At 44.4% G+C, this 17713-nt stretch overlaps 1 protein-coding gene and 3 non-coding genes across 5 annotated transcripts; all 4 read right to left on the minus strand.

Annotated features, from left to right (window-relative positions):
- Positions 1–545: 545 nt before the first annotated feature.
- Nucleolin (nucleolin multifunctional protein) lies at positions 546–9196 on the minus strand. 2 transcript variants are annotated; one of them, XM_087564760.1, is made up of 14 exons: positions 8842–9196; positions 7981–8097; positions 6181–6679; positions 5780–5968; positions 5592–5678; positions 5264–5405; positions 4661–4785; positions 3784–3907; positions 3120–3274; positions 2536–2659; positions 2211–2344; positions 1402–1528; positions 849–1072; positions 546–746 (listed from the first exon to the last, which is right to left on the minus strand). In XM_087564760.1, exons 1-14 carry the CDS (start codon positions 8854–8856, stop codon positions 670–672), a joined length of 2139 nt encoding a protein of 712 aa, XP_087420886.1. In that variant the 5' UTR covers positions 8857–9196; the 3' UTR covers positions 546–669.
- Positions 1206–1342, minus strand: Snora75 (small nucleolar RNA, H/ACA box 75). Its single transcript, XR_015630011.1, has one exon. It is a non-coding gene; the product is annotated as a small nucleolar RNA SNORA75 (small nucleolar RNA).
- On the minus strand, positions 2027–2106 carry Snord20 (small nucleolar RNA, C/D box 20). Its single transcript, XR_015630014.1, has one exon. It is a non-coding gene; the product is annotated as a small nucleolar RNA SNORD20 (small nucleolar RNA).
- On the minus strand, positions 5476–5543 carry Snord82 (small nucleolar RNA, C/D box 82). Its single transcript, NR_202100.1, has one exon. It is a non-coding gene; the product is annotated as a small nucleolar RNA, C/D box 82 (small nucleolar RNA).
- Positions 9197–17713: the final 8517 nt, after the last annotated feature.

Consider the following 17713-nt stretch of genomic DNA (forward strand, 5'->3'; position numbering starts at 1 on the left):
TTTCCCTGGGATTGGATTATGTCACTAACACCTGGCTGCTGAGACTTAGTATTCAGTGGCCAAAACTTGTATTTGGTTGGTTGCCTGTGTTATCTTTTTTTTTCCCCTTGGTCTTTTTCAAGACAGGATCTCTTTCTCTAACAAACAGCCCTGGCTGTTCTGGAACTCACTCTGTATATCAGGATGGCCTCACTCTTATCTGCCTGCGTCTCCCTCCCATGTGGAGTTAAAAAGGCATGTGCCACCATACCTTGTCCAGGTCATTTCAGATTACGCTATACTTTTCTTCTTGTTCTGGGAATAGAATATATACCACACAAGCTCTTGTATGGCATTTCCAACACAGAACACACCCATCTAAGGTACAAATGAAATATTAAATCTTCCAGATTAGAATCATGAAGCCGCCCCCCACAACCAATCTCCACATTTGTAGCTGGAAAGCAGTAGGAACACAACTCCAATTCCCACTGGGCAGAGCTGGTCTTGTCAAGCTCTTAAGCAACAATCCAAATGTAACCTCTAGGAAGTATTAAGTCTGGCAACAGAGTTTAGGATCTTTACTGTCTTGGAATGTCCTTAAAAGGCTCTGTCATTCAACAGGTAACAGAGTAAAAACTCCAGAGTCCTTTCTTTAAAATGAAGAGGGAAAGAATGGGATGGAAGGAACTATTCAAACTTCGTCTTCTTTCCTTGTGGCTTGAAGTCTCCCCCGCCTCCTCTGCCGCCTCGGAAGCCTCCTCTGCCTACAGAAGGAAAAATATCATGAAAGGCTGGTACAGTTAGGAACTGACCTCCCCGCTCAAGGTAGTTCCTCAAGGAGGTTCTAGTTCCTTTTCCTTCTTTACCTCCAAAGCCTCCCCGGCCTCTTCCGCCAAATCCGCCTCTTCCGCCTCTGCCACCACCTCTGCCTCCGAAACCTCCTCTGCCTCCACCTCGACCACCAAAGCCACCTTCACCCTTAGGTTTGGCCCAGTCCAAGGTAACTTTGTTTCCATCAATTTCTCCATCTTCCATGGCCTCCTTGGCAGCTTTGGCATCTTCCTCACTATTAAAGTCTACAAAACCAAACCTAAAACACAGTAAAAACCACCCATTTTAAATTAAGCAAGCACCTTTAAGAGTAACACAATAAGCACTAAGTGACCCACATAGACTAATACAGTGACCATACAGAAAGTACTCTTGGAGACCCAGTTATCTCTGAATGTCTCACACATAACAGCCAAATAGATCTCCTGCAAAAACAGAAGATTAAGTGCTAGTTCTGTGAACTTTCTCTTCTTCTCGTGCGAATCCATAATCTGTCACTGGTTGACAGAAAGGAGCTCAATGAGAAGATACTGCAGACCCAAGTTCTCCATGCAGAATTCACTAAAAAGAAACACTATGCTTTCTTACCCTTTAGAAGAACCAGTTTCCCGATCAGTTACTATTCTTGCACGAACAGAGCCCTCAAATGATTCTTTTAAGGTCTCTTCAGTGGTATCCTCAGACAGACCTTTGACAAACAGAGTTTTGGATGGCTCTGGAAGAGAAAAAAATGCCTGTTTTTACAGGTTTCTCTATGAACCCATGATAAGTACTGCCACCTTCAGCTAAAGTAGATTCCTTTTTAAAAAAATTTTTGTGCATATTGGTGTTTTGTCTATCTACATTCATTTTATCTATGAGGGTGTCAGATCTTAAGAGTTACAGACAGGGGGTTGGGGATTTAGCTCAGTGGTAGAAGCGCAAGGCCCTAGGTTCGGTCCCCAGCTCCGAAGAAAAAAAAAAAGAACCAAAAGAGTTACGGTGAAATGCCATGTGGATGCTGGGATTTGAACACAAATCCTCTCAAAGTAGTCAGTCCTCTTAACTGCTGAGCCAGTCATCTCTGACACCCATTTTGTACAATGTTCTTGTTTTTACCAGAAAAAGCAATTAATGCAGATAAACTAAGGTAAAAGCTATTAGACTGGATCAGACATATCTAAGTGAACTCAGGGCAATCAAATCCAAAAGTTGCTGCTTTGAGCTGACATAGCTGGATCAGAACTTGACTATCTAGAGGAATTTTCTTGAGATTTCATCAGTTATTTCTCAGGTAATCAGTCATCATATCCAGTTGTCATGTACTCAGCAACAACAAAAACCAGCCCCAAGTGAGCATGGATACACATAAAATCAAAATGTCACCCAACCCAAGTCACACATGTCAAGGGACTTACGACTTCTCGCATTAGGTGATCCCCTGGGTCCTTGCAACTCCAGCCTGATTGTTCTGCCCTCAATTTCCATTTTATTACAGGAATTTAAAGCTTCTTTAGCATCTTCAAATGAAGCAAATTCTATAAATGCATACCTGAGGATTGAAAAATCAGTTTTCAGAGTAAAGCTTAGAAACACATGGCATCAGCAGGTTATTACCAATGCTGTACTTAGCCTTTGTATAGCTAAAAATGTTAGTTTTTTTTTTCTTTTTAGCTAATAGGACAGTATTACTCTTTGTGTAGGAGTATATACAGCCCACATGTAACATAAAAATTATTTTACCCTTTAGATTTGCCATGTGGGTTCTGGGGCACTTTAATAAAGGTTGCTTTCTCGAATACTTCCTGAAGTGTTTCTTCTGTTGCACTGTAGGAAAGGTTACTTAAAACCAAAGTCTTTGATTCACCTGTAAGTACAATGATACACATTAGCAATGCATGTTAGAATAAGTCTGTGTGTATTAAAGCTCTCAGTAAGTGGACCACATATAAAGCATGTTTCTAACCTATTTCACACAAGGTGGCTACATGTTAACTGAAACAATGGCACTTTAGCCATGGACCACATATACCATAATCCTAAGACTACCAACACCACCACAGTGTAAACCCATCATACACTGTAACAATCTTAGATGATTCCTAGCATTTTTTTTCCAAATTATAGTTTAAGCCATTTAAAGCAGAAAAAATACCCAACAAAGCCGTATTTGCCTACTACACTCCAACGGATATGATTTCAAATAGCTTTCACTCATGAAGACTAAGCATGAGCTATATGAACAAAGGTGAATTAATTCTAGCTAAACATAGAAGCAAAGATGCAAATGATTCCCACCCCCACTATACAATTAAACCTTAACTTACCACTCCAAGTGCTATTCTTTCCAGTTCTCTCTTGCCTTTGTCCTTTCTCTCCAGTGTAGTAGAGTGAAACAGACCGTCCATCAATTTCTGCCCCCTGCTTTTCTTCCAAGTTTTTCTCTGCATCAGCCTCAGACTTAAATTCAATATAAGCAATCCTAAAAGAGATTAAGAGTTTATACGCACAATTCACTTAATACATTAGACAAAATGTCACTCAAGCATATTATGATGTAAGGACTTAAGTCGCATGTGACTGAAACAGGTGGTTATGACCAAACAGCTTTTACTGTTCTTTTACTGTATTAGCTCCTCTGAAATCATTCTTGAAGCTGGCCACCTATGTAAGGAGGAGAAAAAGCAGATACAATAATAGACTGAACTGCCTAGAATCACGTTTATCTCATATAATAGGCAAGGATAGTACTGGTGGCCAAAGATGCGATTTGGATTGAGGCCAGCTGTAAAATTTATCACAGCTTCAAGACCCAATAGTTGAACATTTTTAATTTCAGAACTTGGGAGATGGAGGCCAAAGGACCAGGTATTCTGTTTTTTTTTTCTGGTTATGAAAACTACTTGAGATTATTAAGGGGAGGGTAGGAGAAGATAACAACAAACTCAAATTCTGCTAATAAAACTTAACATTCAAAGAAACAAAACATACCCTTTACTTCTCCCATCCTGGCTGACTAATCTGATCTCCACAGCATCTTCAAACACTTCTTTTAATTCATCCTCAGTGATGTTGAAAGAGAGGTTTTTGGCTAAAAGTGTTCTTGCAGCTCGAACTATATTGAAACAAGATTTAAGAACATCATTTTAGAAGTCACAAGAGAATAAAGCAAATAGCTCCTATAAAGGATAAGAATCTGTGCTTTAAAAAAAGGGGGATGGAGAGGTGGCTCAATGGTTACTAGCCTTTTGCACAAAGAGGACCCATGTCCAATTGTCAGCACTTAGTCACCTACCTACCTGGTGACTCAAACTTCTGTCCAGTTTCAGATGAGGCTCACCTCTTACTTGTTTACATGTATATATTTCCCCTAGACTGTATGTATTACATTGTATAAATAAGAAAACACTTCAAAGTCCACATTCTCAAACTTAAAATAGAGAACAAGAATTCATTTCAAGAGATATGTAAGCCTCAAGCATGCCATGACACACATGTAGGCAGATGACAACTTGGGAGTTTTTGAAAGCGTTAATAGTCCTGGCTGTCCTAGAATTGCTTTGTTTTTTGGCCTCAAAACTCAGATCCCCCTGCCTCTGCCTCCTGAGTGCTGGATGTGCACTAGCACACTGAAACACGCTGTTTCTTCCCTTCTTCATGTGGCTTGTAGAGATCAAATTTTGTACCTAGCATCTTTACTCAACTAACCATCCTGCCAGCCCTGACATATCCCAGGAATCAAATCTGTCAGTCATCACATGATCCACATCATTTCACTGGTTCACAATGAGGATGAAACTAAGGGAGAAAGGGGGACAAGACTATCTCCTAAGCATTAGTGCCGAGTTACCCAGACTCTTTTACATACCTTTCTTACTATCTCTTCCTTTTGGTTTTTCTAGTTTAATTTCATTGCCAAACACTTTTAAACCAGTGAGCTCCAGGGCCTTTTCTAGGTCTTCAGCAGATTCAAAATCAACATAACCAAATTTCCTTGAAAAAAGTAAAAAACAAGATTATAGGCATGAGGTGATCTACACCTGTACCGTGTGGTACGAACACAGGCAGCATGTACAACACTAACAAAATAAAACCAGATCATTCTTATATCCCATAAAATCGAGTCCATGTCCTTGGTTTCTTCATTCATCATACTGTAACAGCAGTAGCTGGCATGGACCCTGGTAAGTACTGAGAATCCTTTTAGCTAAAAGCATTTGCTGTGACTATGCAGACCCAAAGTGCAAAATTACCCAAAATGTAAAATTCTTAAAATTGCTATTTGACACCCCCAAGTCAAACACAGGACTTCAAATTGCAGGTCCTATAATTTGATGATTTAGTTCATTACTATCTAACCTCTTTATTACTGTAGTGCCTTATCTATCCCAGTATTTAAGGGCGTGGAAGAACACAACTGGAAGGTAAAAATACTAGCTGATACACACAAACCATTTAATGAAAAACATACCTATTTGTACCAGTTCTGACATCCACAGCAGCAAGATCATTTTTAGCAAAAAGTTCACTGATGGCAACTTTTAATTCAGCAACAGACTTGTTTGGATTAAGGTTTCCAATGAACAGGTTGAAAGGTGTAGTTGGTTCTGAGCCTGCACAAAAAATGAGCTTTTTTAGTCCACTTAAGCATACGACAAGTGAATTTCATCATAAACTATAAAGCACATCAGCATACTGCATTTCAATCCCAGATGTTTCAGTATTAAGTCCCTTTGTTAGTCATCACTTGTGCTATTGCTACTCTGATCTCCTTTTAAGTCCCAATTTTGCAGGCTTACCTTCTATTTTCTGTTTCTTGGCTTCAGGGGCTTCTTTCTGCTTGGTCATCTCCTTCTTCCGTTTTCCAGGTGCTGCTTTAACAGGTTCTGCATGTTTTAAAATGTCATTCATGAGTACACAGACTTTTTAGCATTTCCATTAATAAGCATTACTTAAGTCAGCATACTTTATAAGTTAATCTGGTTACCTTCCTCTTCTTCCTCATCCTCATCTTCATCGTCCTCTTCATCTTCTTCATCTTCATCCTCCTCTTCATCTTCATCATCCTCATCATCTTCCTCCTCCTCGGCCACACTCTTGGCTTTCACAGGAACAACTTTTGCAGGAGTTTTCTTTCCTTTGGCTGGTGTGATCTCCATAACTTCTTCCTCAGAGTCTGAAAGAAAGATGGCTCAGTAGGCAAATGCATTTGCTACCAATCCAGACAACATAAACACTACAAATACTTAAAAAAGGAAAACCTTGAAAAGGAAATAAAAACCCATTAAGTTATGGAAAGAATTAAAAGCATAAAATATGAGTTTTTAATCCAACCATGATGGTCAGGGAGTGTACATGCAGTACTCAATATCCTAAGCTCTAACTCACCATCTTCCTCCTCCTCCTCCTCTTCATCATCATCATCATCATCTTCATCATCATCTTCCTCATCCTCATCCTCTGAGGCAGGAGCAGCAGGAGCTGCTTTTGCTGGTTTCACTCCTTTTACTACCGGTGGCTCAAATTCATCCTCTTCATCTTCATCCTCATCGCTGTCATCTTCATCCTCTTCATCTTCATCCTCATCGCTGTCTTCCTTCTTGGCATTCTTACCATTCTTAGCCCCCTTGGCTGGAGTGACAGCTCCCTTTTTACCAGGAGTTGGTACCAATGCTTTTGCTTGTGCAGCTCCCTTTTTACCAGGTGTTGGAACTACTTTGGCTGGTGTAACAGCTTTCTTGGCTGGTGTGGCTGCTGCCTTTTTGCCTGGGGTAACAGCTGCTTTCTTAGCTGGTGTGGGAACTGCAGCCTTTTTTGTTTGTGAAACAACCACCTTCTTTGCTGGAGTTGTGGTAGCCTTTTTGCCTTTCTTCTGAGGGATGACAACCTTGAAAGCAAACAAATCATAAGCATTCCTCTATATCCAATGCTATGTTAAGTTACTAACACAAGATAGACATTAGATATGTTTCTAAAAAGTAAAGAACTGGGGGCTGGGGATTTAGCTCAGTGGTAGAGCGCTTACCTAGGAAGCGCAAGGCCCTGGGTTCGGTCCCCAGCTCCGGAAAAAAAAAAAAAAAGAACCAAAAGTAAAGAACTGGAGAGATGGCTCAGAAGTTAAGAGCACTTGTTACTCTTTTTTTTTTTTCGGAGCTGGGGACCGAACCCAGGGCCTTGCGCTTCCTAGGTAAGCGCTCTACCACTGAGCTAAATAAATCCCCAGCCCCACTTGTTACTCTTATAACAAGTTTAACATCCACATGTAGCTGTAATACCAGTTACAGGATATCCAAGTACATTCTATTCTAGCATGAGGGGACCAAGCATGCTTAATGCACTCACACACATAAAGATAAACATTAAACCCTTAAATAAGGATACATGGCCTTCAATGCTTAAAAAACTGGACTCTTAACTCAGCACCTGAGCTTTTCTAAGAAATTTGATTGAGCATGACCATAAAAACTGTCCTGAGATAAGGTTTCACTATGTACTCCTATTTCTGTCTCCTGTGTGCTAGATTGTCTTTAAATGAAACTTGGGAATGTCATATCTAGCAAATGGGTTATTAGCAGCTTTCTACCCATACAATGTATTTTGAACAATGATTGGAATTAAGATTCAAATAAGCTGAAGCTCAGTGATAGGGACCAGTATTGCAAAAACAAACCATGTGAGATAAAGAATACGGGGAATAATAAATTTTGCTTAGAGAACAAGAATCTAAAAAGGCTACCCTCTCCTCTAAAGTGTCCAGCTTAGTCCCTTAATATATAGAAGGGGGGGTAACCCCAAAAAACTCACATGGTACCACCTAAGCTGAGACCCTGATTCCATCTCTACCTAGATCAAAGTCTGGGTTTCTCACTAAACTTGTCATTTGTCTGGATACTGTGGCTAACACCTAATTCAGGAGAACCTATCTGAGGTTAGGCTGGTCTACAGCTTCCTGTCATAATGTCCTGCCAAAATTCACAAAGCCAAGTGACCATGGACTGAATAAAAATTAGGCTAGAATAAGCAATTTTCCCAAAAACGGAGGGAAAACCACCCCACAAATCTACAGTAAACTCTACTCAATACAACATACGAAACTCTGCCCAGACACCCCCCGAACTGACTGTTATTTCTGACACTTCCAGTCAATCTACCACTGCAAATCACACAATTTTTCAAATAGCATCCTACCTCCTCTTCTCCACTGCTGTCATCTTCATCTTCTGACATTTCTTCATCCTCACTATCTTCTTCCACCTCCTTTGGAGGAGGAGCCATTTTCTTGGACTCTCCGTGGGTTTTGCCGGCCTACAAATGCACACAAAAAAAATCACCCGCATTGTAAGCCACTTTGTCCTCGGCCACCACCTCCTTTCTTACTAAAGAACACAAGCATAAAGACTTCTCGTGGCCAGGCACGACACTCTTCCTGGCAAATTTTTCTGAGAACTGCGCATAATTTGTCTTACAGACAGAAACCTTCACCAGGAAACAGCCACAGGTTTTTAAAGTCTACTTAGTCGTGGCACTTTATTTTCTGGCACGTTCCACAAAAAAGAAAAAAACCCAGTTAAAGGTTCCATTTTAACTATTTGCCGGGGAAGGGGGTTATCTCGAAGGCACCTCTTAAAAGCATCTCTGTATCGGAGCTACTTCCTACTTTCTCACGCTTACAGCCAAACCACGTGGAGTCACCTAGCCGGTCACCACGCGCTACCTCAGGAGCCCACCACGTGTCCATCTACCCGTCACGGTCAGGGACTGCGGATCGCTAGGTAACTAGGCCAACTCTACTGTCCCCTTTCCCGGTGTACTCCCACTCCCCTCACTGCCTCGGACGCGCGACACGTGCGGAGCGCCGTAACCCACGTGGCGGGCCGCGCACCGGAGCACGTGCGCCGGGAGGCGGGGCCCCCGAGAGCGCTAGCCGCTTAAGGTTGGCCCACTTCACTCGCCGAGCCTCCAACCCCCTCTCCGCGCTCAACTCCTCCGACTTCCCCTCACACCGACCCCCGGCCCCGGTGCACTCTACATCGCCCTCCCAGAACCTGCCTCGGCTCCTCTCATCCCTCAAGTCAGAGGCCAAACACCGCGAGACCTCCCGCTAGTCGCGCGAGACTTCCCTCAGCATGGCGCCCTCGAACGCGCCCGGGACTGTGCGCAGGCCCTCCTCCCCTCCGCGACGGGCGCGCGCGCGTCTCTCAGAAAGCAGGCCTAGTCGTCCGTGTTCGCGCGTCAGGCCTATTACCTTTGCGAGTTTCACCATGATGGCGGATTACGGCGACGGCGTGTGTAGAGAGCGAGCAGCTCAGAAGAGCTTAGCGGAACCCACGCGAAGACGACTGGATCGGCGGGTAATGAAGACTCTGGAGCACGTACAACCGCCTGCCAGCTACAGCTAGCGTCTGAGGCAAAAGACTGAGCTTGCCCAGTAATCGCCTCTGGAAAGGCGACGAAGGTGTTCTCGTGACCTCACCTCCACCAACCAGAGCTCGCGTCCGTCCCCCGAACCAACCGCGAGCCTTAACCCAGGACGGCGTGGGTCGGGCCTAAAGCGTGGGGGAGGGCGGGGCTCTTAGGGGCGGGGCCTGACGTCTGCTTTTGAGGGCGGGACTAGTTTTGGCCAAGGCGGACGTTGATTGGTCAGTGTGCTGGTCCTTTGAGTGTTCCTGAGCGCCCGCTCGCTACACGCCTGCGCAGTGAAACGCGCGAGTTTGGCGCGGCTTGAGTGAGGCGCGAGTAGGTGGCGGTATGGCCCGGATTCCCTCAGGTATCCGTACGCCGCATGGACGTCTGTGCTTAGGTGGTCTGGGCATTTCTCGGGGATTTCCCTCGCGTAGCGGAAACCTGCGCCTCCCGGTGGACTTCTCAGGGGCCTAGAACGTTCGCCGCGCTGAAGAGCTGGAGAGCGCCGGAAGGCCTAGAGTTCATTCGGGCCGTTTAGTGGGCCTTGGCCTGCCCTCGGTAGAGGTGGCGGTCCTCTAGGCTGTGGTAGCCTGATGCGAGCCACCACTTTCCTGAGAGCGCCTAATAAAAGCAATTTCGCGCGCGCGCGCGTGTGTGTGTGTGTGTGTGTGAGCAGTGCACAAACAGTCCATTTAATCTCTGACCTCACGCGGTAGGTATAACTCCAGGTTCAGAGAGGTGACTTCCTGGTGTGTGGTGGGAGAAGTACTCGGCCTGCCTGGGACCGCTCACGAGTTCCCTCCGTGGCAGAGGACGAGAGAGTTGTCTTGGATTGCTTTAAACGGATTGCCACTAACTGGTTCCAAGCGTAGCAAACGGGTGCCCTCATCAGCTGACAATATCGATTAAAAATTACCTGTGGAGGTGCTGGTGGGGGTTGAGATAGGGCCTCACTATTTGCTCTGGCCGTCCTAGAGCACACTGTGTAGACCAGGCTAGCCTCGACCCGCGTCGTCACGCCCGGCCCAATCTAGAAGATTTGATTGGAGTTTTTTGTTTTTTTGTTTTTTGGTTCTTTTTTCGGAGCTGGGGATCGAACCCAGGGCCTTGCGCTTGCTAGGCAAGCGCTCTACCGCTGAGCTAAATCCCCAACCCCTTGATTGGAGTTTTTGAGATAGGTTTTCTCTTTGTAGCCCTGGCTGCCCCGGGACTCATTCTAGACCAGGCTGCCTTCGAACTCGGAGATACCCCTGCCCCCTCCTTTGCCATCCTCGGGAGATTTTAACTCAAGTGGGATGTGTTGAGACCCCGGGTTTTCTATCTGAACACGGGCCTTTGGAGATAAGTAGAAATAGTCACTGCGTGATGCTTACTTCCTAAGGCCTTCCCAACATGGTGGAGGGCAGCCACAGCTACACACAAGTGCTCTCTAGTCAGGGCAGGTGATGCGGACCAGTGTTGTGTGGGGGCATTGTCTTTAAAGTGAGACCGGTCACACCTTCAACTGTATAGTATGGAGCCAAGGGAGACTCTTGGGTAGAGGGATAGGAAGGATGGTGTGAGGAAGACCTGGATATTTCCAAGCAGAGCAAGCTAAAGGCATTCGGGAGGAGAGAAGATGAGCTCTGAGTGTGAAATGACATGACTTCTCTTTGTCAATTCAATCTGTTGGGCTTTCCTCAGCCCTCTGGTGTAAAGTGCCACTAAGAGACTTACTCTTGTGACCCTAGGTTACACTGTTAGGTATTATCAGTTGCCTAGTACTTGGGCGTTTATTGTTAATTTGCCCCTTACCCAGACAGAACACGGATTGTTTATTCTTGGTACCTAAGCCATTGCCTGGCATATAATAGTTTGGAAATTTTGCTAACTGGAGTGAGGAATGTGGCTCAATGGTAGGTGCACACAAGGCCCTAACTTAGGAACAAGTTTGAGTGCAGCAGCAGCAGGGACAGCTAGTACAATTTGTGTTGCAGTGGAGTCAACAAACACCTAATACATATGTGGTGCTTATACAAATTATAATTGGATATAACCATATCAAATTGGATCCCCCATATCCCTGTAGGAAGCATGGGGGTGGAGGCTTGGCAGCACATAACTAACTCCAATACTGGGAGTTGTGGAAAGCAGAGACAAGAGGACCCCTGGCATCTGCTAACAAGCCTGTCTAACCATAAAAGGTGATCTTGCTCAAAAAATAAGGTAGAGATGGTGTGAGGATGTTAGTGCCTGCCTGGCATGCACAAAACCAAGATCAATAACAGTGTCTAATTTTTTTATACAAATAGAGCCAGGTACCAGATTTTATTTCCGTCAGCTCTTTAGGAATTTTAAGTTCATAAATGTATTTGAAGGAGACTAAAAGTGTTGCTGCTCACAGACAAGAGGGCACAGAGCAGCAGTTCTCAACGTGTGGATCCTGACCTCTTTGAGATCAGTGACCCTTTTATAGGGATCGTACCAGATATCCTGCATACGTTACAATTCATAGCAGCAAAATTAGTTATGAAGTAGCAGTAAAAATAATTTTATGGTTGGGGGTCACATAAGATGAGAAACTGTATCAAAGGGTCACAGCATTAAGAAGGCTGAGAACCACTGGCCTAGAGTTAACTTGGTCAGTTACAGAACTGGTAGGAGATTGGATGTGTATGTATGTGGGGGGAGGTATGCCTGAATTCAAATGTAGAGGTAAGAGGTTAATCGGTGTTTTTTTCTATCACTACCTTTTTTTCTAAACAGATAGTCTCAAGTATCCCAGCCTGTCCTTGAACTTCTAATTCTTTTGCCTCTCCCAAGTGCTTGTATTGTGTGCTACTTATGGTCTGTGTTGCTCTGGAGATTGATCTTGACCACATGCATGCCAGGCAGGCACTAACCAACATCCCCAGTCCTTCTCTACCTTATGTTTAGAACAGGGTCTTTTATTGAATTTCATCTTTTATGGTTACATGAGCAGATGCCAGAGATCCTCCCTTCTGCTCCCCCTACCCTGAATGCTGGGGTTACAGATATGTGCTACCAACCCCATGCTTTTTACAGGGATATCAGGGATCTGAACTTGAGTCCTCATGCTTTTGCTGCAAGCACTTTATCTGCTGAATCATCTTCCTATTCCAAGGAAAGAGGACTTAAAGACCAAGGGACAAAAGAATAACAAAAGTCTCTAGGTCAGTTCCCCACGTTCAAGGTCCTACCACTTATTTAAATGTACTTACCTCTCTCTTAGTTCCAGTGTCTGACAGCACAAATCAGCAATTTTTTTTCTTTCTGACATGTTCTTGTTAGGTAGCCCAGGTTGGCCCGGTGTACTGGCTGGTTTTGTGTGTCAACTTGGCAGAAGCTGGAGTCATCAGAAAGGAAGGAGCCTCAATAGAGGAAATGCCTCCCTAAGATCCAGCAGTAAGGCATTTTCTCAATTAGTGATCAATGTGGGAGGGCCCAGTCCATTGTGAGTTGTGCCATCCCTGAGCAGGGTTCTATAATTAAGGCACCTGGAAATTGTCTTTATGCCTCTGACCATTGGCGTTACAGGTGTGTTCCTCCATGCCTGGATTTCAGCAAATACTAATTGAAAATCAGTTATAAATAAACCACATAAGGTACCAAAAAATAGTTAGGCACAGTAGCTCAGACCTATAATCATAGCATTTGAAAAGCTAGTGCAGAAGAATTAGTATGAAATTGAGGTCTGAATTAACAACCTGAGTAACTGAGTTCCAGGCCAGGCTGGGCTACAAAACAAGACCCTATATGAACGCATGAATGAATGAATGAATGGATGAATGAATGAATGAATGAGAGATTCAAAACAAGCAAACATGGTGGCATATGTCTGTAATCCCAGTGATTTTGAAGGATTGACTAATGACTATTGGGGTCTGTAGTAAAGGAGCCAATACATGGCCAGAAAAGAATGGAGACAAGCATATGTGAGATAAAGTCTCTTTTCTTTCAGACAGTGCCTTACTCTAAACTCTAGGCTGGTCTAGAACTGGTTGTGTAGCCCGGTGTGGCCTTTAACTTGGGGTGGTCCTCTGGCCACAGGCTCTAGTACAGTGATTACAAGGGTGAACACCAGGCCTGAAATAAGCAAAGGGCCACTTCCTAAACAAGGGAACAAAGATAGGGATGGATTTCTTGTAGCAGTGTGAATAGTCACATGTAAATTGTAGAAGGCAAGATTTTATTGTCGGCTGGTTCAGTTGCCCAAGTAGTGACTGGAGCATGGGCGTGAATTAAAGAAAGCCATGTGTGCTGGTGTCTTGGGAGAATAAACTGTCCTTGAAAGGGAAGGAAGTTCAGGTGGGTAGGCACACAGGGGCAGGGAAAGAGAGATGCTGTCTTAAACTCCAAAGAATTGGCCAGTGTGGGTGTTACATGCCTTTAGTCCTAGCACTTGGGGATCTGTGGGAGCTTGAGGCCAACCTAGTGTACACAGTTCCAGGACAGCCAGAGGAACATGGGCCTGGTCTGGAAAAAAAATGGCTTGCCAAGTAAGCATCAGAGAGAGAGGCAATTGGCTTCAAGAATTGACTGTTTTGAAAAACATGGGCTGGAGAGATGGCTCAGTGGTTAAAAGCACTGCCTGTCCTTCTAAAGGTCCTGAGTTCAATCCCCAGCAACCACATGGTGGCTCGCAATCACCTGTAATGGTATCTGATGCCCTCTTCTGATGCGTCTTAAGATGGTATACTCATATATATAAAATAAACTTTAATAATAATAATAATAGCAACAACAACAACAAACCCATAATGCTTCTGTGGGGACGTCTTTGTAAGAGCCGTTACGGCACGCAATGAGTAGGCTGTTGTGAAGTTCCATCCCATTTATACACAGCCTTGAACCTCAGTGGTTTCCATCTATTAAATGGAGGCGATAATTACTATTTTTTTTTCATGAGTATGCCTAAGTACTAACAGTAGGATAAGTCAGATCCACATCTTCTAGGGTTTTAACGTCCACGTTGAGGATCTGGAAGGGAAACCAGTAGGAGGCTGCCTAAATGCCTCAAACCAAAGGAGGACACTGTCCTTCCTCCCAATCTGTAACCAGGGTCGCAAGACTCAACATGGAAGAATAGGTGGACACAGGTGTTTATTTCGAAATGAAAACCAAAAGAACTGGGTACAGTAACACCTGCAACCCAGTCTTCAGAAAGAGAGGGAAAAGGAATTACAAAAGTCCCCTCTCCACTCTCTTGTAGATCCTTAGCACAGTGGCAAAAGATTCCATCAGTCATTTACAATTAGCCATATTTTTGTATTTTATACAAATCTCTTTATACGATATACACTCTTCTGGACTCTCCTGTTTTTTATTAACTGCACCTCATAATCCCACCTACGTGAGCTGCTGTATTCTTTTTTTTTTTTTTTTTTTTTTGGTTCTTCTCCCCCCCCCCCCCCCCCGCCCCGGAGCTGGGGACCGAACCCAGGGCCTTGCGCTCGCTAGGCAAGCACTCTACCACTGAGCTAAATCCCCAACTCCCACATCAAATATTTAAAAACAAGTCTCACACAGGGATTTGTTTATGTGAATGACAGGATCACAGAGAAGACTAAGCAAGCAGCTGCTGCTCTCTACCCTGAGGCTCTTCCCACAAAAAGTACAGCCATGACAAAGAAAACCTGCCTCAGAGAGTCTAAGGAGGCAGGGCTTTCACCTGTCCTCTGCATGCCAGGTCTCCATGTGGCCACGCTGCAGAACACTTAGCTACAGAAGGCTGCAGGAAGTTTCCAACCATAGCCTGACTTTACCAATCACACCAAGCAATCTCGAATATCTGCTGTGATTCAAAAACTTATTGCCTGAGGCTGGAGAGGTGGATGGCTCAGTTGTTAAGAGCAGTGGCTGCTCTTCCAGACTCAATTTCCAGCACCCACATGGCGGCTCAAAACTGTGTGTAACTCCAGTTCTGGGGGATCCGACACCATCACATAAACATTCATGCAGGCAAAACACCAATGCACATGAAATATAAATAAATTATTTTAAAAATTATTGTCAATGGTGCCTGCTTCTACTCTTTTAATCCCAACACTTGGGAAGCAGAGCCAGGTAGATCTCTGAGTTCAAGGCCAGCCTGGTCTACTGAGGCAGTTCAGGATAGCCAAAGATTAGGAGGTGTGGCCTTGTTGGTGTAGGTGTGTCACTGTGAGCATGGGCTTAAGCCCCTCACCCAAGCTGTCTGGAAGTCAGTCTTCCACTAGCAGTCTTCAGATTAAGATGTAGAACTCTCAGCTCCTCCTGCACCATGCCTGCCTGGATGCTGCCATGCTCCTACCTTGATGATAATGGACTGAACCTCTGAAGCTGTAAGCCAGCCCCAATTAAATGTTGTCCTTTATAAGACTTGCCTTAGTCATGGTGTCTGTTCACAGCAATAAAACCCTAGGATGTAGATAGATAGATAGATAGATAAATAGATAGATAGATAGATAGAGATATTCATAGATATATAGATATAGATATATTCCCCCCCCCCAGAAGCTGGAAGTTCAGTTGTTATCGGCTCAACTTATGTGCTAAGAACAGAACTCAGGTCCTCTAAAAGAGCAGGAAGCACTGAGTCATCTCTCCAACTTTATGTACAGTTTTTAAGAGGTGCTAGCAATCAAACTCCAGGTTTCCTTTCTGCATGCTGGACAAGTACTCTACCAATGGAGTCACATCTCTAACCCCACCCCTTTTTAAGGATGTCTAACTGTAGACATCTGTAGACAAGGTCTAACTGTAGTCCAGGTTGTCCTGGAACTCACTAGGTAGCCCAGGCTAAACCCAAATTCATGGCAATTGTCTTGCCTGGGCCTTCAAAGAACTGGGATTACTGGCTTGAGTCACCATATCCCCACAAGCTATGCTTGCTTTGTGTAAGATAGCCAATTAATGCTTTTGGCCCAGTGTCAGCACCAACATCACCCCCACCCCACCCTGAGTCTCCCTGAGGCAGTCATAGAATCTTCACCTGCTAATGGAGCAGACTCCTGGGCCAGCATCATAGCAGTCCCTATAGCAGCCCCAGACACTGGCCTGAGTAGTCTTCCAAGTCTTCTGAGTCCTTTTTTATCCCTCACCACATGGCTGTTCCAAGCTTTTTCCCCCCTCAGGGCCACCTATGTCTTCTGTCTTCTCTTCAATTTCTGCCCTCATTCTACTTGACAGGGAAGGGCAGTCCTCCCTGAGATATACCCACTTGTGGTTTACAGACAGCCCCAGATATCCTTAGCATGGCACCACACTTCGTCAGAACTTCTCTGGCCTCTTTCTCTTGGGCCGATTTCTTCCTTTCTCCTCCGTCAACATTCTTTTGGCCTGCACGGCTACTTGACATTCCCCATGTGTTGCCCTCTGCTTGGGTTTCCTTTTCTGTTTGTTTGTTTGTTTGTTTCTCTTTTGGCAGTTCTGGGGATTAAACCTAGGGTCTCACCATTCAAGACAAGTATTTTGCCACTGAGCTACAATCCCAACCTTTAGCTCTAGGGACAGCTTCTTCAGTGACAGCTGAAGCTTCTTCACAGTGGCATCACTGCCATCTGACAGTTGCTCTGACTCTGAGCAGCCCACCAGACATCTCCTTCCACCACACTCAGCATCTGGCACTGAACCTCCTTTCCTCACACTGCCCTTTTCACTCCCCAATAAATGAGACAGCGTTTTCCTTAGCCCAGAGCAGGAGGCTGTAGGATGTTAAGACTACTGTAGCGGGGTTGGGGATTTAGCTCAGTGGTCAAGCGCAAGGCCCTGGGTTCGGTCCCCAGCTCCGGAAAAAAAAAAAAAAAAAAAAAAAAAAAGACTGCTGTAGCAAATACAGCATCTGAGAGGGCTGGCTGTCAGAGATGTGGTGTTCATACTGTTTCATCACAAGACTGAGGCTGGGCTGTATTCTTACTAATACGGCCACCTCAGGTACCCATACACGTTTGGCAGACACATACACAGATACATAAAATAAAAACATTAAAGCCAAAACATGGGGAGGGGACATCCTCTAGGAGACAGTGGGGAGGAGGGATGGAATGAGGATCTGTGGGAGGGCGGACCCGGAATGGGGTAATGACTGGACTGTAAAAAAAAAAAAGTAATAAAAAAACTCATGGGCTGGAGAGATGGCTCAGTGGTTAAGAGCACTGACTGGTTTTCTAGAGGCCCTGAGTTCAATTCCCAGCAACCACATGGTGGCTCACAACCATCTGTAATGGGATCCAGTACCCTCCTTTGTATGTCTGAAGAGAGTGACAGTGTACTCATATACATGAATAAATAAATACATTTAAAAAAAACTCATAAAGATATGGTGACACACACTATAATCTGAGCTATTAATAAGGAGGGTCACTTCCTTAACCCAATTGCTGCTGTTAGACATTGAAGGGGGAGCTGTGCTTTCATTTTGCAAAGGAGAACCAGTATTGAACACTTCTCTCTTTTTTTTTAAAGATTTATTATTTTATTCATACATGTACACTGTAGCTGTCTTCAGATACACCAGAAGAGGGCATCAGATCTCATT

This window comes from Rattus norvegicus, chromosome 9, assembly GCF_021556685.1.
Source record: "Rattus norvegicus strain SHRSP/BbbUtx chromosome 9, alternate assembly SHRSP_T2T, whole genome shotgun sequence".
Classification (NCBI taxonomy): Eukaryota; Metazoa; Chordata; class Mammalia; order Rodentia; family Muridae; genus Rattus; species Rattus norvegicus.